The sequence below is a fragment of the Psilocybe cubensis genome, chromosome 4, assembly GCF_017499595.1.
Source record: "Psilocybe cubensis strain MGC-MH-2018 chromosome 4, whole genome shotgun sequence".
In the NCBI taxonomy this organism is placed as follows: Eukaryota; Fungi; Basidiomycota; class Agaricomycetes; order Agaricales; family Agrocybaceae; genus Psilocybe; species Psilocybe cubensis.
This window is the reverse complement of record NC_063002.1, coordinates 789,207-813,725: the sequence shown is the minus strand read 5'-3', so window position 1 is coordinate 813,725 and position 24,519 is coordinate 789,207. Positions and strand designations below refer to the sequence as shown.

Below are 24,519 nucleotides of genomic sequence, written 5' to 3'. Positions count from 1 at the left end.
GGAGATTTTATGCACGTCAGAATAGATAGGCAAGAACACACGAGTCCGATTCTTTGCTTGATAAACAAAGGTCATATAAATAGGAGAATACACACAACGGCTAAAGATACCTTTGATAGCGCTCGTGCCTTGGCGTGTGCGTGATATAATTATCAAACTCTCCAGTGCATTCCCATCCATACATATGTGTCTACCACACAAAGATCCCCCATCAGAAAATTGATCGCCCCACCTGTACAGGCCGCACCACCCCCGCCTCAGCCAGTTGTCGAACAAGTTCCAAAAGCATCTTATCACAGCCCTTGCGCGATACCAACTGTACTGCAATAGGGATGGGCTCCCACGTCCTGCTTAAAGGGCTAAAATAATCCACCTGGCCGATGGGCACGGTCACTTCAGGTAATTCGCCCATCGAGGCAAGAAAGTTGAAGAAATCAGACGCAGCAGAGGCCGGGTTGTCACCGCCAGCTGCAGTCAGTAAGAACGGCGTCGCCCCGGCAAGGTGATTGAAATCTTCAACACGGTAAGATGGAACTCCACCTGTAGCCGCGTCGTACATAAATATCGAGTCCGAACACGACTCCTCGTCATACTTGAAAATGTCTTTTGCAAGAGCGTCGCTGAACGCGCGCTTGAGCGCCACGGCCTTGGCAAAGTCGTCCGCTGTGATTTGCTTAGCACGGGCGAACATTTTCTGCGGGATAGGGTCAAAGACAGGCAAGCTCCCAAATCGCAACAAAAATTCTTGTGTCGTTGGGCTACCAACATCCACCCAGGATCGGTATTCGGCCAATTTATTCGATGCCTGCTGGAAGGCAGGAAAACTGCCATTAGGAAAGTATGGTATTAGGACTTCCGTAAAGTTGACAGGCATTACATTGATGCCGAGGAGCCGGGTCAAGGTCGAAATAAAACCGTCTACCAGAATTTGACCGCTTTTGCTTTTAACAGGGTAATGATCTATCGGATATAACAACTTCGAAGGAAAGCGTGAAATAGCTTGATTACTCGCCACCGGTGAATCCACATACCTGTATCCTTGAGTCAATACAATTATTATATAAGTAGTAAGGGGAACACCGTACCACCGAGTTGCGATCTCGTAAAATATGAGTGGATGACGTGCAAAAAAGCCAGCCGTATCCATTTCTTCTGAAAGAGGTACTACTCCTGATAGATCTAGGCTTCCATGAGACGGTCGGATGCCATACACGCCCGTGAGCGCGGCTGGTTTCCTGACACTCCCTCTTGTATCGCTCCCGACAGTGAACTCTAACCAGTTATAGCCGGCGATGGCGCATGCGCTGCCCGAGCTTGAAGCAGACGCAGTCAAATGCCCGTCCCCGCGTGGATTCCATGAATATGGCACGTCAACAAATTCCCATGGATTTGCGCCATGCGCGAATTGCGATGTTCGCGTTTTGCCGACCATCGTCGCGCCGAGCGCCAGAAGCTTGGTGATAGATGGTGCAGTTTCGTTTGGAATGGGGTGTGTTTGTGCGTATGCTATTGACCCAGCCGCTGTAGGCAATCCTTGCGCATCAAATATGTCTTTCAACCCGAAGCGGGTACCAGCAAGAGGACTTTTAGAGTCCACCATTCTCACCCGTGAAGGAACAGGGATGAGCTGCGTATTTGAGACACCGTCGTCTGAAAGAAGGTTACTGGTGATATTAGTAAGAATCCATCCGCCTCCCGCAAGGTCAGGTATTGCACCAAACAGAAAGGCTTCATATTCATCCAGGTACAACTTGTACACATTGTGAAGCAGCACTTCCGAAGAAGATTGCTCATGTGCCGAGAGAACAAAGGGACCTGGAAAAATTGTTTCGGAAATTGTGTGGGATGAAATGACATCCCGCGACGGTCGTTTAATCGATTTTGGAAGGAAAATTCGCGAAACTCCTTGTGATTTCAACCAATCATACACCTCCGGCACCAATTCTACTGTCCGTCGGGTTTGGCTGTGAACAGATATGAAGAGATTTTGGGCGAAGTTGGGATTCCATACGTCGTCCACAGTAGAATAGAGATTGAATTTCCGTTTAAGAGACTCAACAGTGATCAGACCATCTAACCACAAACTTGTTGCGGGTTCAAGATTCGATGTGAAATCTTCAGGCAGCGGAGGGTCGATGAGTGTTGAAAATGCAATTTGGGATTCAGCAAGATACTGATTATGTGGTTGATTACTGAAGCTGAAGACGTCTCCTGGTGGATAAGACGTTAAAACATTCAGGCCTGCAAATACAGGCGAGAAGAATATTGCGACCAAGAGCAGTAGCCGGAAGGAGGTTGGTTTTATCATCCTAATTCTGTATCAAACGTCTATGATTTACTTTGTGAGCACAGTTCAATTCATTGGTGAACGTACCTGGTGTAAAAACCCAAGTTCTCAACTTGGGGGTTTGCGCTTTGCTACCTACCCCACCTGAGGCTTACTCCAGTAACAAGAGTGGATTGTAGAGAAGGCCATGCAGCGATAAGACTGTCTTCAGAAGGCCATGTTTCTTCCCGTGACCGTGAACATCTCTTAATGACTTTCGTTTCCTGTAGTCCGGCGCAAAAGAACAACAACATTTTCGAGGAAAACCGTCAACTGATAGAGTGCGATATTGGACAAGAATAGACAGAATACCATCAATTATGAGTGGCATGCATTTTTAAGGCGCCAGTGGTGCTAGAGCATTGGAGTTGCTTGAAGGCTTCATCCGTATGTGGTTCACTGAGGGAAGAGAAAGACTCCCACTGCTGCCAGCTGCCATCCCAGAAAGGGTGTGGTTCGGTAAACCGGCCCGATGATGCCTCATTTGTTGCAGTCACTACGCCTCAATCGAGGTCTTCAACCCTTCGATAACCAACGCTATTACCCAGTCATTCAAACTTAGTCATATCCCCGATCCTAATGACTTCCAAGTAGCGCCAATTCCTTTCAATCCCCATCCAGAGTATCGCAGGACCAACATTCGCGTGTAAATTTAGCATACACCAATTCATGGAGTCCTGTTGGACACGCATGGCACCTCAACGCCTTCTCATTTTGCGCATATCACACGACGTGCGGCACAGATAGGCTTCTGTAATCTATTGGTCGGCTGGATGTTCTATTATGGGCGGGACGTTACTTCCATCGCGTTCGTTCCCATTTCTCCTATCGTGTATATGCCTTAGTGCTCACCAGGACGTATATATATCAGACTTCCCGGGGGAACGTAAGGCTTCTTTCACGACCCCTTCATCGTGCAATGTCTCTGCCAACGCTTCCGACGGAGGAGGTTTCCCACAACGACAGTGGCACCGCAGACGAGAAGACCCAAATGGAGCGAGGATCTGGCAGCTCTGAGCTAATATCAAACTCTATGGACAACGATGGGCCGATGTTTGTTTCTTCAATAACGAAGGATGAACCTATCGTTACAAGAAAAGAGTTGTGGAGCTATTACTGTAAGGTCTATCTGCCTCTCGAGCTATGATTCTGCTAAACATTCTGCTATATCCTAAGTATACTACAATGGCGATAATGTACGTTTGTCCAGCTCTGTTCATCAAGTCAAAGAAATTGATGTTCGTTCATTAGGGAGTCGGACCATTAGGGTTCTCCATGACTCTATTCCAGTCTTTAGCATTCAGTGCAGGCTATGACCCTGCCAGAGGGCCTGGGTCTTCGTGTAATGCAGACGGATCTTCAGGGAACTGTGTTCTTCCTTGGGCAGGAGGAACTAAATCGGTTTCCAGCATCGTTCTTATCGCAAACGGTATTTGTTTTGCTGTACGTGGCAATTTTCATTGATAACTTTCGATACTAACTAAGTGCCGTAGATCATGACCATGATATTTACGACCATAGGCTCTGCTGCAGATTATGGTACCTTCGGACGTTGGTTACTTTTCGTCGTCACAGTTATCTGCTGGGCATCGCAATATGCTGAAATGAGCTTGACAAGTACATCTAAATTCTTGTATCAGTCGTTCAGTCTACTTACAACTGCGAACCAACAGCGCCTTCAAGTTGGCCACTCGCGATGGCTTTATACATGATTGGTTTTATCTCATACGGTGCCACGCTAGTGTTTTATGCTGCAATATTCCCTCGTCTTGCTCGCAACACAAGCCACACACGCACATTGCTAGCTAAATGCGACTCCGGTGAGATCACTAAGGAAGAATACGAGGTGGAGGAAAGTATGGAGAAGAATCGAATCAGTAATATTTCCACAGTGAGTAACAATATCTTTTTTATTGACATTTTATTGACATTCTTTCATCTCTCGATAGGCCCACAGCAACATTGGCTACATTGCTACTTTATGTCTAAACTTGACTATACTTCTGCCATTAGCAAGCAACCCAAAAGCCAACAATTACACCCTTGTTCTGTAAACACCTTCCCCTTTGGAGAACGATATCAAATCCTGACTTGACTGCCTTCCAGAGTCAATTCTTACTGGGTAATAACGGGTATTTGGTGGTGTATGTGCCCGATATCATCTGACAATTTGTTACTTACATTCTTGTTTAGTCATCTTCCAAGAACCTCGTCCTGGACCACCCCTTCCTAAAGGAGAGCGATATATCACTATAGGATGGAAACAGGTTTGTCTTTTCGCTTGCCTACATACCTATTACTGAACCTATACAATAGCTTTGGGCAGCCAGTAAACAGTATAAACAGCTACCATATACCTTCATATACCTATTCGCTTTTTTCCTTTTGGCAGATGTAAGGGACAAGTATAACTTCAGGTTTTGCGCTAATTCATAGCCGTTTGTCTTCCATATCAGGGTCTGAATACCACTGGCACCTTGGTTTCCATATGTCAGAACGACAAATTCTCATTCAGCTTCCTCCAAAATACGTATTTGGGTCTTGCTCAGGCAATCACGTCTACTATGAGTACTCTCGGTTTCTGGTACTTTCAACGGTACTTTAAAGTCAGTACCAAAAAGATGGTATGTTTTTTGTACCGCACTGCTTCTGATAGAAACTAACGAATTTCACGTATCAGTTTGTGGTAACTAATGTCGTCACAATTTTCATTCCATTTTGGGGGATGCTTGGTATCTGGACTGGAAAAATTGGGTAAGACGAATAGATGGTATGACATACATGAAGACTAAGAACGACTTCTAGTTTCCACAACGCCTGGGAATTTTGGTGAGCGTGCCCCCATTTCCCTCACCCTTCCTCCCCTGAAAACCTTGCTCCAGGGCGTATAATGTCGTCTTTGGCCTTTTCCAAGCACCGTACTACGCCTTCGCTCAGACAATGATGGCTGAACTGACCCCACCTGGGTTCGACAACATGGTAGGTCCAAAGCAATTCTTCAGTATCCAACTATCTACCTAACTAATATTCCAGTTTTTCGGACTATTTGGTCTCTCCAACCGTGCATCCTCAATGATAGGACCAAACGTTATTCAAGCCATTATTGATAAATCAGGGAGCAATTGGATGGGCTTCCCCTTCCTCTTCGCACTGTGCTTCGCCGCATCATTGGTCATTTGGTTCTTTATTGACGTTGAGAAGGGGAGGAAGGATGCGATAGCATGGGCAGACGGAATTCGGAAGAAGTCTGATTTAGTGTCTTCTTCATTCGATGTGGCTCATGAATAAAACGGCATTTGCGCATTCAACTTTCTGGTCGCGACCTTTCAACGATGGCCATAATCCTTCAACAGTTTTAGTCTGACGATTCAGCTGTAAATCTAGATTTTTCACTGAGTCACATTTATTGATAATAATCTTCGACGGATTTCCGTTTGAAACGGTGAATTGTGAGGATATGCGTTCGTTGTGGTTTGTAATGCAATTATGGGCTGCTGCGCGTCGCGCGACCGAGTCACTGCTTAATGACGGATCTTGCCGACTTCGCCGATCTTTTTGTCAAAGATAAGTAATGAGTTAAAGGACCCGGGCTGCTTTTAATCGCTCAAAACTCTAGCAAACCAATCCTCACAGTTGCGTTTTTCTCTCTTAATTCACCCTTTCTTCAATCAATGGCATCAACAAAACGTCTGGGTATGACTCAAGTTGCTTTTCCTTCTAGTAACAATGTGCTCAATCAATCTTTCTCAGTATTCGTCACTGGCAATGCAAACAAATTGAGGGAGGTCAAGCAGATCCTTTCAGAAGGAGGACATCCCATAGAGATCGATTCTCAGAGTCTTGAAAGTAAGCACGTATAATTGCTTCCCTGAATGCAAATTCTCACATGGAACGTTCACAGTCCCTGAAATCCAGGGAACCACTATCGAAGTCGCAAGTGATAAGTGCAGAAGAGCTGCCGAGATGGTAAGCATTCTCGACGCGTCTATCCCATTTTTGACTGGGCTTATGACATCTACTCTCAGATCGGTGGACCATGCATTACGGAAGATACTGCACTCTGCTATGTCGCACTCAAAGGGCTACCGGGGCCCTACATAAAGCATTTTATGGCCGAACTGGGACACGAGGGACTGAACGCGTTGCTAGTTGGATTTCCCACGAAAGCTGCTGAAGCAGTGTGTACGTTTGCCTACTCAGCAGGTCCAGGTAAGTTCCACAAGTGTATCGAGGCTTTGGACGCGTCTATATCTGAATATTTACAGGAACAGAACCTATCATATTTGAGGGTCGTACAGAGGGCAATATCGTACCTGCACGGGGTCCTAAAGTCTTTGGCTGGGACGCGATCTTCGAGCCTTTGGGAACTGGGCAAACGTGAGTACCTTGATGTCAATATTTATTATATCTAACACAAAATTCTCCAAGCTACGCTGAGATGCCTTCAGATGAGAAAAACAAGATCTCGCATCGCTACAAAGCATTGGACAAACTTCGCACTTATCTACAGTCTCTTCCTTCAAGTTAGATGAATACACCAGACGTACATCACAACATACCCAGCCATGTTTATTAGTGGACGACCACTCCCTGCCTGGGCCACACATAGCCGTTACTCAAGAAATGACGATGGAATTGCCTCCCAACTTCACTGGGCAGATATGGATACATTGTTTTTGATTCGGTATAACTTGTCCAAATGTTACCCTACGAGGCAAAAATGATGGTATAGCTTAGATGGATGGGTATCATTGTAGAATATACTACAGGCCAAGCCGCCGAGATGATTGTTAGGGATTTAGAAGACTTCGGCTTCAAAATATTGTCGCTCAGAGTTTGGCGTTCACGATGGCCACATTGACAGTGGAATGGACGGCGGATACACAAATCTGGCCATCAGTCCAAAGCTAAAGAAAAATCATATTATCTATTCAAGTACCGAGGAAAATTTCCGGGCCACTCTACTCACCTCACACCGCATCGTTCTTAGCCTGCCTTTCCCGGACACTGATGTAGAGACAACCTTAATTTTTTTACCTCTGCGAATTAAGCTAATCAATCACGTAAAATTTGAGATCAAAGAACGTTTACTTACAGATGAATAGGATGGTGCCAGACGAGGTTCATGAATTGAGAAACTCCAGTACCGTCAAAACCCTCGGCCGTTCCAAGAGATACAAGTGACGCATTCGTGCACCTTGATATTGTAGGTAACTTGTGAAATGTTACAGTTCCAAAGGTTGATACGTACAGATCTACTATATATGCCGCGCAAGCTCCATGTAAAATTCTGTGAATATTGCACATATCTATAAGGTTTGATAAATTAGCCAATTCGTGCACATCCCAAGTATGCATATCAATGGATTAAGGCGATACCTTGATAAACAGTGACCTCGAATACAGTTTCTGCGAAGGTGTATTGACCTTGTTTGTGGATATTCATTTCTGTCCAGTTCATGTATTGACCAATATCTGCGCCAAAGGAAGTACTTTTTGTGCCAATGAATAGGTGAAGAATTGCAAGCCCAAATCTCTTGGCTTCCGTCGATGCATTCCCATCAATGTGAGAAACATCCAGGTCTTTTTTGTACGCCCATTTGCTCATCGACGTTGGTAGAAAGTGATGTAGGTCCACCATCGCGGTCTGAAATATAGAGCAGTGCGCTGATAAGAAAATTCAGTTCTTATGTCAGATATAACGCATAAAAGTCGAACAAGCTATGCAGGGTTGACTACGGCTTTCGGGCCAGAACAACACTGTCTGTTTCGATATAAACAAACATAAGAAGGTCATTGGCCATGTCCGTGTAAGTCTTTATGACCCATTCGTCAATGGTTTGACGTTTTGAACTAACACTCGGCCTCAGTAGTAAGGGTCGTGGACCTACATTGGTTGTTGACGTGCGCTAAAATATGAACCTTGCCATTCGCTCGTACGATACTTGGCGCTCGAGCACAGACGCACGTGGATCCGCTTGTACCTTGCTTGGCAATATCCAACCCGGCGACTCGGAAGCACCTCAGCCGGGTCGAACACTCTCTTCCGTGATTTTTTCATTATGTTTCCGATGCCGCTACGGTTCGCCTCGAATTACGCTTATTTTTCGCATCTCGGGACCTCCACTATACCCTCATAATCCGCTCTGAAGCGCTCTGACCGGTGAAAAACTGAAATCTATGCAAGATCAAGTCGAAACCGAAGCTTTTCTCCGAGGGCGCCTCCCGGACGACATCACATCAAGCATAACGGGAAATACATCCGTTGAACTCAAGGAAATACCTGTGAAATGGCTGGCTATTTTCAGGAATAATGGGTCAGGGTTTGGAGGAAATATTTCAGCGAGGATCAATGTCGTCGACGTTTCTGTGGTGGCCAACGGTGATGACCCTTTGAAAACGGAAGGAAAGGTGACTTGCGAGATTGAAGTAACACCAGGTGATTGTTTTGCGAATGCAGCAATGATGTTTATACTTAATCTACTGTCCCATTAGATATGTGTAATAGTAATGGAATCCTAAATGAAGGATGTATAATTTATCTTATTGACGAGTGCGTACAGATTTTGCCAGCTCTCCTTGCAATACATTTAACATAAATATAGGTGCTCTACATTGGCCATGGTCGTTATTAATGCACATACCGGTTTGAACACTCCTCCAGGTGTATCTCAAACCATCAATACTTTTTTTCACTTCCCGGGTGTCATGTCAGTATACTAACAAGTGTGCTAATTTTTTGCCGCTAATTCCGATATTTTTGTAGTGGTACAAAGCTGCGCATCATAAGCACGTCTCTCGCATCCGGAGAAGAGACAAATACTGGGAGATGCGATGTAAGTGAAATTTTGCTAGCAATTAGGTCACGACCTACAGAAATTTGGTTTTAGGTTTGGGACAAAGACAAGCATCGACTCATTGCCACCGGAATTCAGCAAACGACATTGCCTTCAAGACCCGCAAAATGGCTCAAGGGATGATTATTTATACCCATTTTACCCAGTACACCCCGAACATCCCTAGACTCTAAACCCGCAATAAGTTATCTACACTACAGTCATACCAACAATCCTGCTAGATTATTACATTAATTAATCAAACCTATAGAGTACATAATCATCTAGAACCGATATTGTGGTCAAGCGAACATGAGCAGAAGACTTGAGCGAAAGTGCCTTACAAATTACAAGTCCCTCAATGGGGTTACGGGTTTGAAGGCTAGTTTACTATATGACCCAACCTGACAATTGAACTGCACCCATACTTCATCCATACAGGCTTATCAAGTGCGTTGAATGTTCCCGGTCATGGAATACCCGGCGGCCATCTCTCTATAACAGGGGCCAACTTCCCAGAAGTGTCATTCTCGGTTACAGTGTCTTCAATTATGTCCCCACGAAGTGACCTGAAATACCTCATAGATCATGGCCACTCTCCAGACATCATGTCCTCAATAGCTGGAAACGCGTCTGCTTTCATTAAAGAGGCTGCAGTTCGATGGTTTATGTTGCTTGACGTGCGAGGAAGTACATCTTTTGGCCATTTGACGAGGGCTCGGATGGAAGTGAAGGAAGTCTCCATAGAGCATTCTCCGGACGACCCGCAGAAGATGTCTTCAAAAATGGTCTGTGAGCTCGAGGTTACTCCAGGTGAGCAACGCACGAGTTGGCCTGAGTTATTAAGTTTCAAAGAGCTTATGAATAGAAATGAACTAGAAATGTGTAATGAAGAGGGAGTTTTGAGTCAGGGATGCATGACAGGTATAATGGACGAGTACGCGGTCTATCTTGCTTGCAGAAAGATGAATTCTTACAGGGAGTTTTCAATTTAGGGGGTCCGCCATATCATTATTATTGATGAGATTGTTGGAGGACGAAAATCAATCGATAGGCGTATCTCAGACCTTCAGTTTCTTCTTCCATCATCCCGCACCTCCGGCGTATGTCGAATAACTAGTTGAACATATTATTTGTATCCTGACGCACTTACCTTTTAGAGGCTCCAAAATCAGGATTGTTAGCCGCTCGGTTTCCGCTACAGACGACATAGGATGCTGCCAAAGTGAGGTCCGTCATTCCTCCTTTTACTGTAATCTTCAGGCCTGTTGTCTAATTTCTTGGGGTGGGGGCAGATTTGGGATATCAAGAACCACAGGTTGATTGTCACCGGCACGCAACATCAGATGAAACCGTCCATAGTTGGTGACTCTGCTAGTGTGCACAATAGGAAGACGAAATTGTGAAGAGATTGTCGGAACGCGCTCGTACACCGTTCGCAATCGGCTTCCGCACGATTTCTCGTTGGTGGTGATGATGATAACCAGTGTGGGATGTGCTCCGAGAAATATTTACGATGTGAATTTTCAAATATATCGTTGTTCTATCTACAAGCTAATATCAACTAATTCGAAGATAGAAGGACACGTCGAACCTTAACGGATCTCAAAACACAGTGACTTTCATGTGAGATCAGAAAAGCAGCATAAAAACCAGCAACGTAGCACCCAAATGTAGGGTATCAAGGAAATAAAAAAAGTGGTAGTACAGAAAGATGAGCATGAGAGATGAAATAGGTGACGCAAGGAATAGGAACAAAGGGAGAGAACAGGGAAACAATAAGTGAAGTCTAGAATACTCGTAATCTTTCGCGAACGCGAGTCATAATTTTGCCTAGGTGGTTTTGACCATCGTTTGTTGGACCAGTTCCCCAGAAAGAATCATTCTTGTCAATATACTCAATATCCGCGTAACCGGTGTTCATAAGAAGGGCGCGCAGGTCAGGATGTTGTCGTGTTTTTAAATATACGACTTCTTCCATCTGTCAGGTAAGTGTAAGCCATACGAGAAAGTTTCAGGGAGTTTGGAAAGAACTCACAAATTCAACACATTTGTGTTGCCAGTCATTCCTCATATATTCTTGATAGTGTTGTGCTGTGGGATACACGTCGTGTATATTTGGCAAGTTCCTGATTATCTCTGCGATCTCAGGTTTGGTATCGGTAAACTTCATAGCTTCATGGAGATGTAATGCTGTTGGGTAGGTTTGATTTCGATAAAGAACGCGGTACTGCGAATGACTTAAGAAACCATTCAACGGACTGGATTGGTCGAACTTAATGGGCGGCGGATTGCTCAGTACTGGAGGAATTGGGGGAAATGAAGGTATCACATCGGCTGAACGAGATGAATGTGAGTGCATTGGTGACGAACCATAATGAGAACCCCCGCCAACGGGCTGAGGGAACTGAATGTTCTGCGGCTGGAGATGATTTGGCCCAGGTGTATTCCCTCCTCCGTACTTTCTACTTGACCACGATCCCGAACGGTGAAGCGTGTCCGCATTAGGTTGAGGCATCTGCATCTGGGCTTGAGTGAGCTGAGATTGCTGCATCAAGGGTATATCAGGCGTAGGTCCAAGTCCTTGAGGCATTTGCATTTGTGGTTGTGTCAATTGAGATTGCTGCATTTGATTAATATCTGATTGACTTTGTCCGGGCTGCGGCATTTGCATTTGGGGTTGTGTGAGTTGCGATTGTGCCATTAGAGGTATGTCGGGCGCAGATGTTCCTGGCCCTTGAGGCATTTGCATTTGAGGTTGCACCAGCATAGATTGCTGCAGCGGGCCTTGCGGAGCTTGAGATGCAAATTGTGCATCAGGTTGTGGAAATTGCATTTGCGGCTGTGTGAGCTGGGATTGGAATTGAACCTGAGATCCATTTTTGAATATCGGAACGACAACAACAGGATCTTTCTTTTCCTTTTTGCTAAATGCTCGAAGTATGCCCTTCATTGATTTGTTTCTCTTTACCGCCGGATTCTCTGCATCATATACGTGTTGTCGAGATCCATACGAGGTTGCAAGCAGAGCAGCAGACGTTCTTGGTAAGCTGGCAAGGGCTTTGTAGGGAGTCATCTCATAAATATCTCGAGGAGGTTCAGGTAGAGGATTCGTAAGACGTCTTCTTGGCCTTTCACCCTTGGGACCATACACAACCGACTCGGCAGATGGCATAGGCCTCAAAATCCTTTGAATATCATCGTCAATCGGCTCCGGTGTATCGTATCGAATGGGGGAGCGTCGGCGCGATTGCCTTCTATTCATATCGGTATTACGAAGGCCTCTTCGTCGATCGTCATCGTCTTCATCTCGATCGTCGTGTCTGTGACTTTGAGGAGGGATGAAAGGAGTTGGTGCACGACGGTCATGTCCTCGAGATGAATGGGCCGTAGTTGACCCTGTTAAATAGTAGAAATTATTACCCTATTACGAATGATTGTAAAGCCATAAACCCACGTTGAATTTCTGGAGCAGGCATGTTAGGCCGATCAGGATCAGGTCGATTGTGTGACTCGGATTGTGCACGTCGAGGTCGCGCTGTGACACATATTCAGAAATATCCGATATGCGAGTTTTGGATATCATACTCTCGGCGGGTGCCTCTCCCGCAAAGCCTCCTACAAAATTCTCCGAATTCGTTCTCCTCGATTTCTTCTTTTTCTTTACCGGTTTGTCTTGAGGTAGCCAGCCCATCATACGTGGAGGCCGGTTGTAAGCAGCCTGTCCATAGAATTCGGGCGGTATGACACCATACTGTTGCATCTGCGGAGGAAACATAGCTTGTCCTGGTGGTATGAATCCGCCTCCAGCATTGTATGGGGGAATGAAAGGTTGCTGAGTGCCAGAGTAATGAGAAAACGGGGGGTAGCCGTAGGGATATTGTGCATTCTTGTTTCCACGACCGAATTTTGACTGTCCTGAGCCCATAGTAATGAAATAGTTATTGACAAAGTTCTAATAGAATGACGAAAGGGGTGTTGACGTGAACTAATTGATAGAGATTCTATGAGGCTGAAATCAGACATAATCTCAAGATTGGTATCCAAACTTTGCTCACGGTAGTCGTAGTAGTTAGATCATGTCGGATTAAGGGTGTGAGAGGTAGCGCAGAGGTGAGGTGAAGGCAAAGGTGCTTCAAGTCATGAAAGTTGTTAAATGAACTTGTCCCTATATGGCAATTTCTAGTGTACACGTGCAACACGACAGGTGTGCGAATGTTGAATTGACGAAATGGTTCATTTGACCTGCCAGGAAATTATTATAGGAGGTCGAACAGTTACGAACTCAAAAAATAGAAGGAGTGGTCAAGACATATAAAACTCAGAAGGATAACCAGGGTCTCATTTCTGAAAAAAAAAATCCAATCAAAAAACATAGGCCCACTGCGAAATTCAAGACGAGGGTGCATATGCAAGTTATATCCATCGACGGCATATTCTAAAGCTGCGGTGTAAGAATCTAACGATTGTCAAAGAATAAATGTCAATAAAGCAATCATACAAAAAATGAATGAGAGCTGACCTCATTACCGCCTTCGACGTTTCTTTCCGGACGTTCTCTCGAATTGGAATGTTTGGGCATCTCCAACGTTTAAGATACTCAGTGCCTTATCCACCGCTTGCCTTCTCACTCTTTCGGGAACCTTTTGCCAGTAAAGTTCTTCCCGCCTGCCAGAAACCATTTCAGGAATGATTGCAAGTTTGGGGGATTTATCTTGCGACGTAGACGAAAGCATTTCTCCACTGTCGTCCAACCCAGTTTCCTGACCAATATGATGGGATGTAAAATATTTTACGAATTCCTTCGCATGTGATGGTGTGCTAAACCGCAAATAGCACTAGCAATTGGTGAGAATGGGGTTGAAAAAGGCTACAGAAATGTAAAGCTTACAGAATCTAAACCCTTGGTGTAGTCCACATAATCTAGCCCATCGGTCTTGTTGATCGACAAGGCCAATTCTTTTTCGTCTTTTTGCGAAAATTGAGAAAACAACGCGCGAAGCGACGTTTTGTTCGTTTCTGGATGAATATTTCGTACGAAGACAAGGCACCCAGAAGGATACGACGATTCCGCATGAATTGGCTGAAAGTCTTTTTGTCCCTGTTCAGTTGTTTCCAGATGTTCTGCTACTGGAACTTTGTCGGGTTTATTGATGGCTGGGGGCATTGAGTGTTGGGACACCTTCAAGTTATTCGATGACATCTTATTGATCTGTTCTTGAACCTTGTTGTCAGCGTCAACTTCTGCGATGAGTTGTTGTCGGTACAGGAGATATTCTGCCTTGAGTTCATCCCAACGAATTTTGTTGAGGCAACGTAGACCGAATTTTGAGGATTCTCGTCTAATGGGATCGTCGGAACGGGGCTCTGGGGACTTTTGGCTGGAGTCATGATTAGATTCTTCCCAAGGCCATTCATCAAGGAGGAAGTTTACATCGTCATCCGAAGCTAGCGTAACCAGTGCAAATCCTTTGCATGTGGGCAATGTACCAGGGCGATCATTATGATGGGATGGGAAAGAAACATTTTGAACCTTCGACATGGGGTATTCCGAGTATGGTAACAGCGACGAAACGACTTTGGCAACCCCATACACGCTGCGATATTGAACCGGAATATTTTCCTTGGGAAAACATTTAACGCAGGTAGATAAATCACGAGGCGAGACACATACAATATATACCGTCAACTTGTCCCATTCCGACTTTCCGAATTCTCTTGAGTTGGCAATTGGTTTCTTTCGCCTCACTTCATATCCAGTTGAGGAAGATCCTGTTCTTGGCCAGCGTTCTGGGGCGAAGTTGGATGATTGATCAGTGGACAAGACAAGTCTTACATCCACCAGGTAGGATGCATGACTTCGTAGCGCTTTCACATATGCAATGTCCGGTTGCTCGATATAAGATGGGGACGAGGTGGCTTGGAGAAACACGGCAGAATTCTTCTTGATATAACTTAGGGGAATATCTTTAAAGGTCGTGAACTTCATGACATCTGGGACAATCAACTAGGCAGAGAAAGACTTGAACTTACATCCCGAATCTTCTCCAAGTTTTCCACCTTGATCATCAATCGAAACATTGTCTTCTTGGCCAAACTCTCCACCACCTGCCCAATCAATCTTCCGCCTCAGATCAGAGTCCGACCACAAATTATAATCGGACAACGCCAGACAGACAACGCGAGCAAGGTCTTCTGGTTCAAGAGACTTTGCGGATGAATGTAGAATAGCCTTATGTCCAGAAGATGTTTGAAGATCTGTGGGGTCCTTTGCTTTTCCTTTGGCATCTCCTTTCCATTTCTTGGAAGATTGACTCTCACTTGCGATTGGAGCTCCAGCAAGTGTCGATATCGAAGCAACACTGGAACTTACTTGATCTTGTTTCGCAGGTGTTTCAGCCTTTCTTTGTTTGATGGACCGAGGCAAAAAGGCAAATGTCGACATTTCGAGAAGGGATATTCGTAGCGCAGTAGAGGCGGTTGAACTTCCAATTCGTGCAACTTTCTAAATACAACCATATTTCGGTTTCTTAAATGACTATTTTTTAATAAATCAGGTTACTCACCGTGACGTCGCAATGTGAGTAGCCGAAAGAGAGCTTCAAAACTCGAATTTACTGCTTATTCGTAAATGAACGTTACGTTGAGAGTCCTCGAATGGACTCACGAGTTTGTCGAGATTGGAGTAACGATCACGTGTAGCGTGTTAATGAGGTCGCGTGGCCCCGACTCTTGTGGCATTTTTTTGTGGGATTTGATTTGATTTGATTTAACCAAGCATTCTACACCACCACCATCACGACCATTCATATGGATCCTCCCCAAGATCCCCGTTCAACAACTACTCTTCCAGGGACTTTCTCGACGGAGAGCGACTTTGTTTTCAAAGACGGTACATTCTATGCAACATTCGATGGCTATGTCCATGCAAGGAAAAGTGCCCCTGAGCTTTATGAACACCTTTCTTATGTACCACCTCCGCCAGCAGTCAACGAGAACGGGAAAAGGATATGGTCAGCCGTTGTCGACTCATATTTAAACTATCCGGCGCACTTTTACAGCGCCCAACTAATACATTACGGTTTTAAACCCCTGAAAACCAAGAGTGCCGCAAAGAAAAAACTGCTGGAGGCCTTTGGCGGGAAAGATGGCAGAACTTTGGAAGTTCCTCGATCCATCCTTGAACTCGAATCCAGGATGAAGCGGAATCAGTCGAATTCAGTGACGACGGATATGGTGGATGCGTCAGACACTCGGAAGAGCGAGGGCGAAAGTCTTACGACAGAAAACGATCATGTTTCTGGGCATGCTGAATACAAAAGAGTTGTATCATCAACAAAAAGGGCCAGGACCAAGCACATATCCCATGAAACCAATACAATTAGCCCAGATGAGATTTCCGTGGGGGCGCAGTCGTCGGAAGGGAAGCGTGTGACCACATCCAGACACAAGATACTTTACGTCGAGTCATCTTCACCAGAAGATGAACCAAATCTGAACACACTGACGGTAACCCCTACGGTCGCTGATCTATTCGGGATACCTGAGGGAAATCGTGATATTCCTGTTAAGGGTTCTGACCCAAAATCATCGACATTCACCAGAAGGACGAAACGAGGAGGACTCAAAGCCACTGCTGGAAGTTTCAGAGGTTCGAGACCCAGGAGGACAACGGAGCCAAGGGCTGCCATCAAAAAATTCAATAAATTACAGCCAGATGAGCCTACTTATGATATCGAAACGTATGCTGTACGGGACAGCATCAGCGATCTAACGCATAAAAGAGCTCGCCAATTGCTGGAGATATTGTTTGATAGGCTCCCTGCGGTCCAGTCTATTCTTCAAAAAGAGATGGTTTCGTCGGAAATACCGAACTTGATGGCGAAGGAGAAACATGCAGAGCTGTCAGAGTGGCCTGGATTATACGAAATGGAAATCCCTTCACTGGATGGTTCTTACGATGAATCTAGGTCTCACAAAAAATTATACACCTTCGAAATCTATCCGTCCTCCACCTCAAGGCATATTTGGGCATATTTCAACTTTGGAAGATTTCGGGGCGTCATGCGATCTCTTCATTCAGTCCCAAAGTTCTTCAACACTGAAATATTCTTCGAATGGCGAGGCTACATGGCTGACAACAGTATGTTTTTTGATGAAGACAATCGTGCTATCATTAGTCTCCATCCTGGAGGCCTTCTTCAAGGACACATGTTTGCCGCTGAACATGGCACATACCGTATTTATGGCTGTCGACCTCAGAAATCTATCAAAACTCTTCCACGCCAACAACAACTTGCCAAAATCCAGTCTTGGAAATTGATGTGGAGACGAATAAACGCTCCCAATCGTGAGGCCTCTGATAGAGCAAAAGCCAGGCTGGCAACCTATAGCATTGCTGAAGAGAAAAAGGAGGATCCATTTTTAAGTGATACCACAGATGGTGAAGGCGAACGCACCTGGTCAATTGACTTGGAGAATTTCATGTCTGAAGCATATTCTTCTGAAGAGAGTACAGATGACAATTAGGATGAAGGAGGATGTAGGTAGTCTGTGGAACACAACTTGGGTATTTATCTGTCCGCTCTTAGATAGTATAGGGCAAGTGAACATTGAACATTGAATGTACAGAATGATGAATAAAACTAATGATCGGATATGCCATATTTTGTTAAAGCCATCGCGATACCGTTGTCCGACATCCCCCTCCAACCATTATGCCCTGAGGGAACAGGGGCTAGAGTCTCTCGTAGTCAAAGAACGGGCTTGGGATGAACTGTATGATTTTGGGATATTCCCATCCTGCAGCTTTGGGCAAATCTTGAGTTTGCGAGATTCACCAACGCGGTACCAAATTTCTTGAATACGCAGGTCCTGTTTCAACAGTAATATCGCCTCGAATAATACGGAATGTCCTGCAGGATGACAAACACGCCATCATTGCTCTTTTCATGAGCCCTTCCGCCGGGGAAAATATCTGTTCCTTTCTACGGAAGGAATTGGTGGTTTGGGAGACGTCCACGTCGCAACATCAATCCCAAAAATGAAAAGCAACAGACGAAGTGAACTTCTGGAGGCACTGCTGAAGGAGAACTAACGGGGTATAGTAGAAGATTGCACTTGGATTGCACACACGCTGGGGAAATTACGGCGTACGTAAACTGCTAGAGAAAAAGCATTAACAACCATTTTCTACTTGGCGCTAGTAGCTCGTGATGAGCGGAATTTGTTGTATCACGTGCGACTATTACCGTATTAATTTAACGCGACGCGTTTGTTGCGACTTGCACATCAACTTCATTTACGTCCGCCACTCATTTCGAAATCGTCACTATTCACAAGACGTTGAACTTGATATAATGGCACTCTACGGTAGCGAAAGCGAGTATGACTTTTACTATCATCTTCCTATTGTCAGCCGAGGGGCTTTTATCTACAAGCAAAGCAAGATGTACGCAGAATATGAAGGGATGTGCCACCTGCGCGCAGATCCAGCGGAGCTTCATCGTCTTCTTACCTATACACCTCCGCCACCATTGCTTACAAAAGCTGGAACCGTGGCTAAAAGACAACCCAAAGATACACACGTCGACCCCGAGGCACATTATTACACCGCACAAATGATACATTACGGATTGAAGCCACTTAAAAACCAAAATCGCTGCAAAGAAAAGGCTTCTCTCCGCGTTTGGAGATGGAAAAAGTCTTCAAGTTCCTAAAGCGATTCTTGATCTCGAGACGAGCATGAAGACAGAATGGGAAGCATTGAATGTTAAATATGAGGAGCGGCAACAAGAACTACGAGAAATACAGACACAGCGCGACGAGGAAGCAACACGAGCTAGAATAAGATGGGAAGAAGAAAGGCTACTCGAAGTACCTAAGTCAAAGTCTTCGCCAAAAAAGACTGAGAAAGTTGCTTCTAAGCAATCGTCAGCCAACACTATACAGGGCAAGGTTGAGAATATTGTGGCACAGCGACTCACACTGCCTAAAGGTTCAAAACTAACGAAAATTTCCAGGAAGACGCAGATTGCTTCACTTTCGGCCGACCAAGCTCGCACATTGCTCATTTCTCTTTGGGAAAGAATGCCAGCAGTGGAAAATGTTCTGGATGCCGAGCTGTGCGCGATGAAAGCTGGTTCTAGTAAGGTCACAGACAGCACGGTCGACCCGTCAACTTGGACAGGTATGTACGATGTGGAAGCACCCATGATTGTCTCCGAACAAGATTATCACTGGTCTGGAGTATCCACACTGGAGATTTACCCATCCTCGACTTCTGCACACCTATGGGCTTCTTTCGAGTTTGGTGTACTCAAAGGCGTAATGCGCTCACTCCACCCGGTACCCAAATATCTAAACTCCGAGATATTCTTCGAATACCGCGGCTATGAGGCAGGCGAAGATACGATGACTTTCAGTGACGACAACCGCGCGATCGTCACTTTTCTTCCCGGTGGGTTTTTCGAGGGCAAGATCAACACGGAATGCTTCGGAACATTCAGGATATATGGTGCACTTAAAGTTCAAACCCCAGACGGCAAGCCGATAAAACGTAAGAGTCTTGCGCAGCAAAAGCAATCCGTGAAGTCGTGGAAAGCAGATTTCAGGAGTATCAACTACCGCAATTACGAGATTGCGGGCAAGGCGCGATGGGGTGGCTGGGGCGGAGATACCCAGGATGATAAGGCTTTCGAGAGTGATACAACAGACGGACATAAAAAGCATGAGGAGATCGATCTAAACAAGTTTATGAAGAAACCCATGGATGACTTAAATGGGGAGGATGGCTCGGAATCGGACAGCAATAGCGAAGATCAAGATCGTCAATTCGGCTATGATTTCAGCGGTTTCTGACTTCCAAAATTGCACAAAAAGGTTTTGCCAACGTGCCTGTCATCACAGTAAACTATGTACCTCTAATATGTGTACCAAAAATAACACCCATGCTTCGCTTGGTGCTCCTCTTCGTTTGTTATCGACTATCATTAGACCTTAATACGTCCATTTCCGAGTTAACAGCAAAGCGTACACATGGCAGGCAAAAATAAGTACACTGCACAAGCCACTGCCTCGTGTTTTAAGAATGGCGGTAGCAATATTAATCTAGTGCACATACATGGCATTGGCGGGAGAGTCGATGTAACCGGTATGAGCGCCGTGCAGGCGGAAAGCAATAAGCGCGTAAGCGCCCGACGGCCATCACACGGTGTTGATAGTTATTCGACTCCTCGATCGGCGTCACTGACACTCTCCAGGAGGAAGCGGGGCAATGTGGGGATTGTATAACGGAAAACTAAGAGCCTACCCTTTCCCGAATTTCTTGCGACAAGGACACCAGTGTTCAGTTCAGATCATCCAGAAATAAAATGGCATAAATGATAAAATACATATTGGTTTTTCGCGGTTCCGCGAGTCGTGACCCGGGCCGCCGATGCTACTTTTGTTACATCCGAACTACAACCGAGAGAAACTAGGGTAGGGGGTAATCCAGGAATACCCCAAAGAGAGTGCGGGGTTGGGAAACCTAACATACTTGGCTCTATGGAGCCTCCACTGTACACCGAGATGAATTAATCTGTCCAACATAACCATCCCGTAAATGGAAGATTAGCGAATAAGGCGAATGATAAAATATGTCATGGGCGCTGGGGAACCCGTCAGGACTTCGATGGGGGGTATGAAATGGTCCCATCGTAAGTGAGGCGGTGACTGATGGCGGCGAAGCTGAAAGGCATTCGATCATAAGGTCTGGATACATGGCGTGAAGGAGTGATAGGTGAACAGACGGACAGACTGCGGCGATCTCTCATGGAATGCGGAAAGACGTCAATTCAGAAGAACGTCTACGGCAATCCGACGTTGAGCTCCCAAATATCTGGGGCACGCAGCGTTCCAGACAGCCCGGTAAATCGAGTCTGTCCCATGAGAAGGTCGATTCTTTTGATGCCCTTCTGTTCTTCTTGAATTCTGTCGGCCTCGTTTCGTATTTTGCGGCATCGACGCCAGTATGCATCATCCACAAACCTCCTCTCCTCCTTCGGAACAGCTGCGTATTCGGATGGGTGGATGGCGAGCCTCAGTTCCATGTAAAGCTTCACCAAAACGTCTCGGACAGAGACGAAGGAGCCGGCAACAGGTGGGTTGGGGTTTACAATGATTTCCTGCTTGATACGTGGGTGGAATATAGTGAGTGAGGGTAGCGGAGGTGAAGTTGCGGGCTCGGAGAAGGCACGAGGGGGATATTTGTTCTCAACGCTTGAAAGTGGAAAGGCAAGGTTATGGTAGAAAGCAGGCTTTGAGTAGGGAGTGAATGCCAGCAGGAAGTGGATCTGCATTTGGGTTGTCGGTCCTGGTGTCACAACTTCTGGGTAAAGGTCGAGTTCCTTCGCAAAAGGCGTGCGTGGGTAAGCTGACTGGCGGTCATCTTCATCAATTGGGGGTGGTGTCAAGAGCTCTGATGACGACGAGGACGAGTCTGAAGGCAGGGAAGAAGAGGAAGAAGTTGGTGAAGGGCTGGACTCATAGCCTGGCTGATAGGTTATGTTGGTTGTAGCGAAGTGGACGCGTTTCGACATTGTGAAAGTATACTGTGGGGATAGTGAGAAGGAAAGCTGGTCTAGGGTTAAGTATATATGGTAACCGATGGGTGAGTTTTGAACGGATTCCACACGCAACAGTATCACACCTAATGGGGCTACCGAACTTGCCGGTCCCCTGATGGCGTCACCGGTCAAAGCCCCGTCCACATAGACTAAAAGCACGATACTTGAATTGAGCCATCGAAAATATTTCTTGAAATATAAATCTTCTGCAAGCACTGTAACTTCTCCTCGAATGCCTAAACGAATATTCGGGTTCAAGTTCAACGAATTTTAGGCATCAATCCCTTTGCAATGCATTCACCAAACTTTCTCGGCGGCACGAAATGGCAGTCGGGACAAGGTTTTCGGCATCAGGGAGACGAGCGGGGGAGATTGGCATGTCAACTGCTAACGTTTCAGCTAAGAACAGCATTACATAGGTGAGCGGCGGTCAACATAAATACTGATAGATAAACTCACCCTCGCAAATGAAGTTAGTTTGTAGCACATACCCAGTCCCAACTTGAGCTCTGTACGCTATCAAAGGCCGGAAAAAATTCTATCTGAAATTCTAGTCTTGTAGAGATTTCAGGCTGAACAAAAAGACGTGATTAGCGAGGTGCATAATACAATTAGACATTCATCGAGCATCTGCAGACTTGATGGTATTGACAGTTGAGACAGTTGAACAGAGCGGAAGATACACCAAATAGACAACTCAGCGCCATGAGCATCAATGTCAAAGGAGGTGCAAAGAATACCGAGCCACCTTAGAGAGTCAAACAAAGGAAGGATGTCGGGCAGATAGCTGGGCCACGATGGCATGGTACCGCAGATAAAGCGAATTGATTGCTTACATTGTGTACAAAAACAATAGGTCTTGCCCAGCACCATCTAGCCTCGAAGCGCCCTTTCGCGCCACTTGAAACATCCATAGCGGTTGTTACATATGTATGATTCCTGGGGTACGGCGATTACCGTGTTCGGCCTCCTGGGGACCCAGAGCGCGAAATCCGGAGTTGGAAGGCTTAGGAATATTCATAGAAAGAGTTACAAGCAGTATATCACGATATGTGATGGTGGCGGTCAAGGATAAAAAGTGATGTTTGCCTGGTCGTGTTATCATGATGGAGGCGCCTCGAGGCTTGGAATGAGGTTAGTTGGTTCATATATGTCACGTGCAATGGGAGGGTCCGAGTTGTAGTCGCCTGTTGGACCCGGTTTAGCACCTTTAGCTGATCTCCACATGTTGAAAACCAACATATTCGTGCGCCAACCGCTAGTCCTATGACCTACATAGCATTTCTCTCTCTGGATACCATCTCGTGGTCTATGGCACCGTGATCTTATTTTAGTGCTCAATCTTCAAGCAATATCGTTCAAGCATGCCAGCTTCAATGCCGGAATGGCGATTCATGTCATTTGGAATCCAGGAAACCTTTGATACGACTTTAGCGGACTATTTAGATCTGTCTGGATATTTTTTTGGGTTAATCCACGTCAACTACGGTCAGTTCACTTCCCATAGAGCAATACGACATAAAAAGTTTTCATTAACACTTTGCTTATAGAGAATATATGTTTGAGCTACAAAGTACACAGAGAAAGCTGGTTTCATACGAATACTCATGTCACAAATCCTACTTTTCTACACGCGCAGTAACCTTTGTTGGAATGATAACCCTTCCCGCCTCCTACCGCCTAGTCTGCATACCCGGAACTTAACACTCTGGAAAGCCTGGAAAATTGGAAGTTCTACACAAGTTTCAAAAAGGCGGGTGCACACCAGGAGATGGGTATAGACCAGACAGATATACTCCCTCAGATTAAGTTCTTGGTGGTCTTTCCGTAAACAGTCGGAAACGCTGAAGGGATGCTCGGGAATCACACCAAGCCTTCCAAATTTTGACGGACTGCATGAAATCCGACCAGGGCGAGTCCTCATTTAGTTATAAAATGCTCTGCACTAGATGATCAGCTAATGATGTCTATCATTGAAATGTTGCGCTATCATTGCTATCGTTGCGGAGTTTCCATCGCCATAATCTTGTCTTTTGTCAAGGCATACGCCGTCAAGTCTGATCCAGAACCATCTATATCTCTGGCATTTACTCATGCAAGGGTAATTGTACCGGCCTACAACATCCAGGAACGTTCCGGCTCTTGAATTCTCAGCTAACTGCAGACAAAATAGATCATTGAATACGATGGCAACTTGCGAAAACAGGTACTGGAGCGGCATGAGGTTATCTGTTGTCAGTGATGTTTGAGATACCGCCCATTCGGGAAACCGCACCACCCGTACGCCGTGGGGACTTTGAGGCACTCGGGGCTTCGAAATGCCATGGATGAAAAATAGGATCGAATAAGATTTTGTGAGTACGTTGAGAAGCTGCGAAACAAAAACTTTTTCCTGACCCTCGATAAAGTCTACCTGGGTATGTATAATCGGGTTCTATCACTGCTTCGATTGCGCCGTGCAATCGCTGGTGAGTGCTTTAACAATAGATCTATCCCTCTTTTATCGAACTGTCGAAAATGACTGTATCTCATATCAGCGCATCCATAATTGCCTTTTATAGCACTTGCTAATAATCACTGAGTCTTTTTTCCACATTCGATACTGACTGGAAGAACCTAGAGGCGCATATTTTTATCTCCAAGAACACATTTATAGACTTGCTGTAGCTTGGCATTCTAAGCCCTGAAGACGCACTGTATCACAAAATGATGTAAGTCAAATGATCACGGTATACATAGCTGCTCATTA

General features: G+C 45.5%; 11 protein-coding genes across 11 annotated transcripts; 6 read left to right on the top strand and 5 right to left on the bottom strand.

Moving 5' to 3' along the window:
- Positions 1 to 211: 211 nt before the first annotated feature.
- JR316_0004369 (Scytalone dehydratase-like protein Arp1) lies at positions 212 to 2,308 on the bottom strand (the record flags this gene model as incomplete). The annotated part of the gene is made up of 1 exon (XM_047890135.1): positions 212 to 2,308. The coding sequence occupies one exon, from the start codon at positions 2,306 to 2,308 to the stop codon at positions 212 to 214; it is 2,097 nt and encodes a 698-aa protein (XP_047749896.1).
- A 937-nt stretch (positions 2,309 to 3,245) lies between these two features.
- On the top strand, positions 3,246 to 5,614 carry JR316_0004368 (Autophagy-related protein 22; the record flags this gene model as incomplete). Its single annotated transcript, XM_047890134.1, has 14 exons — positions 3,246 to 3,444; positions 3,503 to 3,522; positions 3,578 to 3,769; positions 3,820 to 3,943; positions 4,000 to 4,217; positions 4,276 to 4,376; positions 4,433 to 4,470; positions 4,520 to 4,593; positions 4,643 to 4,720; positions 4,783 to 4,950; positions 5,007 to 5,080; positions 5,132 to 5,155; positions 5,209 to 5,305; positions 5,360 to 5,614. 14 exons carry the CDS (start codon positions 3,246 to 3,248, stop codon positions 5,612 to 5,614), a joined length of 1,662 nt encoding a protein of 553 aa, XP_047749895.1.
- Positions 5,615 to 5,997: 383 nt separating this feature from the next.
- JR316_0004367 (Inosine triphosphate pyrophosphatase) lies at positions 5,998 to 6,854 on the top strand (the record flags this gene model as incomplete). The annotated part of the gene is made up of 6 exons (XM_047890133.1): positions 5,998 to 6,019; positions 6,077 to 6,172; positions 6,228 to 6,292; positions 6,352 to 6,535; positions 6,592 to 6,703; positions 6,755 to 6,854. 6 exons carry the CDS (start codon positions 5,998 to 6,000, stop codon positions 6,852 to 6,854), a joined length of 579 nt encoding a protein of 192 aa, XP_047749894.1.
- A 301-nt stretch (positions 6,855 to 7,155) lies between these two features.
- JR316_0004366 (uncharacterized protein) lies at positions 7,156 to 7,934 on the bottom strand (the record flags this gene model as incomplete). Its single annotated transcript, XM_047890132.1, has 5 exons — positions 7,156 to 7,233; positions 7,296 to 7,365; positions 7,422 to 7,523; positions 7,578 to 7,635; positions 7,706 to 7,934. The coding sequence occupies 5 exons, from the start codon at positions 7,932 to 7,934 to the stop codon at positions 7,156 to 7,158; spliced, it is 537 nt and encodes a 178-aa protein (XP_047749893.1).
- A 572-nt stretch (positions 7,935 to 8,506) lies between these two features.
- JR316_0004365 (uncharacterized protein) lies at positions 8,507 to 9,306 on the top strand (the record flags this gene model as incomplete). Its single annotated transcript, XM_047890131.1, has 5 exons — positions 8,507 to 8,765; positions 8,822 to 8,879; positions 8,932 to 9,036; positions 9,093 to 9,162; positions 9,217 to 9,306. 5 exons carry the CDS (start codon positions 8,507 to 8,509, stop codon positions 9,304 to 9,306), a joined length of 582 nt encoding a protein of 193 aa, XP_047749892.1.
- A 407-nt stretch (positions 9,307 to 9,713) lies between these two features.
- Positions 9,714 to 10,568, top strand: JR316_0004364 (uncharacterized protein; the record flags this gene model as incomplete). Its single annotated transcript, XM_047890130.1, has 4 exons — positions 9,714 to 10,099; positions 10,158 to 10,265; positions 10,323 to 10,392; positions 10,458 to 10,568. 4 exons carry the CDS (start codon positions 9,714 to 9,716, stop codon positions 10,566 to 10,568), a joined length of 675 nt encoding a protein of 224 aa, XP_047749891.1.
- Positions 10,569 to 10,951: 383 nt separating this feature from the next.
- JR316_0004363 (N-glycosidase) lies at positions 10,952 to 13,090 on the bottom strand (the record flags this gene model as incomplete). The annotated part of the gene is made up of 4 exons (XM_047890129.1): positions 10,952 to 11,143; positions 11,201 to 12,561; positions 12,620 to 12,700; positions 12,751 to 13,090. 4 exons carry the CDS (start codon positions 13,088 to 13,090, stop codon positions 10,952 to 10,954), a joined length of 1,974 nt encoding a protein of 657 aa, XP_047749890.1.
- A 598-nt stretch (positions 13,091 to 13,688) lies between these two features.
- JR316_0004362 (uncharacterized protein) lies at positions 13,689 to 15,607 on the bottom strand (the record flags this gene model as incomplete). Its single annotated transcript, XM_047890128.1, has 4 exons — positions 13,689 to 13,925; positions 14,054 to 14,785; positions 14,837 to 15,129; positions 15,196 to 15,607. 4 exons carry the CDS (start codon positions 15,605 to 15,607, stop codon positions 13,689 to 13,691), a joined length of 1,674 nt encoding a protein of 557 aa, XP_047749889.1.
- A 365-nt stretch (positions 15,608 to 15,972) lies between these two features.
- On the top strand, positions 15,973 to 17,691 carry JR316_0004361 (uncharacterized protein; the record flags this gene model as incomplete). Its single annotated transcript, XM_047890127.1, has 1 exon — positions 15,973 to 17,691. One exon carries the CDS (start codon positions 15,973 to 15,975, stop codon positions 17,689 to 17,691), a length of 1,719 nt encoding a protein of 572 aa, XP_047749888.1.
- A 1,215-nt stretch (positions 17,692 to 18,906) lies between these two features.
- On the top strand, positions 18,907 to 20,022 carry JR316_0004360 (uncharacterized protein; the record flags this gene model as incomplete). The annotated part of the gene is made up of 1 exon (XM_047890126.1): positions 18,907 to 20,022. One exon carries the CDS (start codon positions 18,907 to 18,909, stop codon positions 20,020 to 20,022), a length of 1,116 nt encoding a protein of 371 aa, XP_047749887.1.
- Positions 20,023 to 21,011: 989 nt separating this feature from the next.
- On the bottom strand, positions 21,012 to 21,743 carry JR316_0004359 (uncharacterized protein; the record flags this gene model as incomplete). The annotated part of the gene is made up of 1 exon (XM_047890125.1): positions 21,012 to 21,743. One exon carries the CDS (start codon positions 21,741 to 21,743, stop codon positions 21,012 to 21,014), a length of 732 nt encoding a protein of 243 aa, XP_047749886.1.
- Positions 21,744 to 24,519: the final 2,776 nt, after the last annotated feature.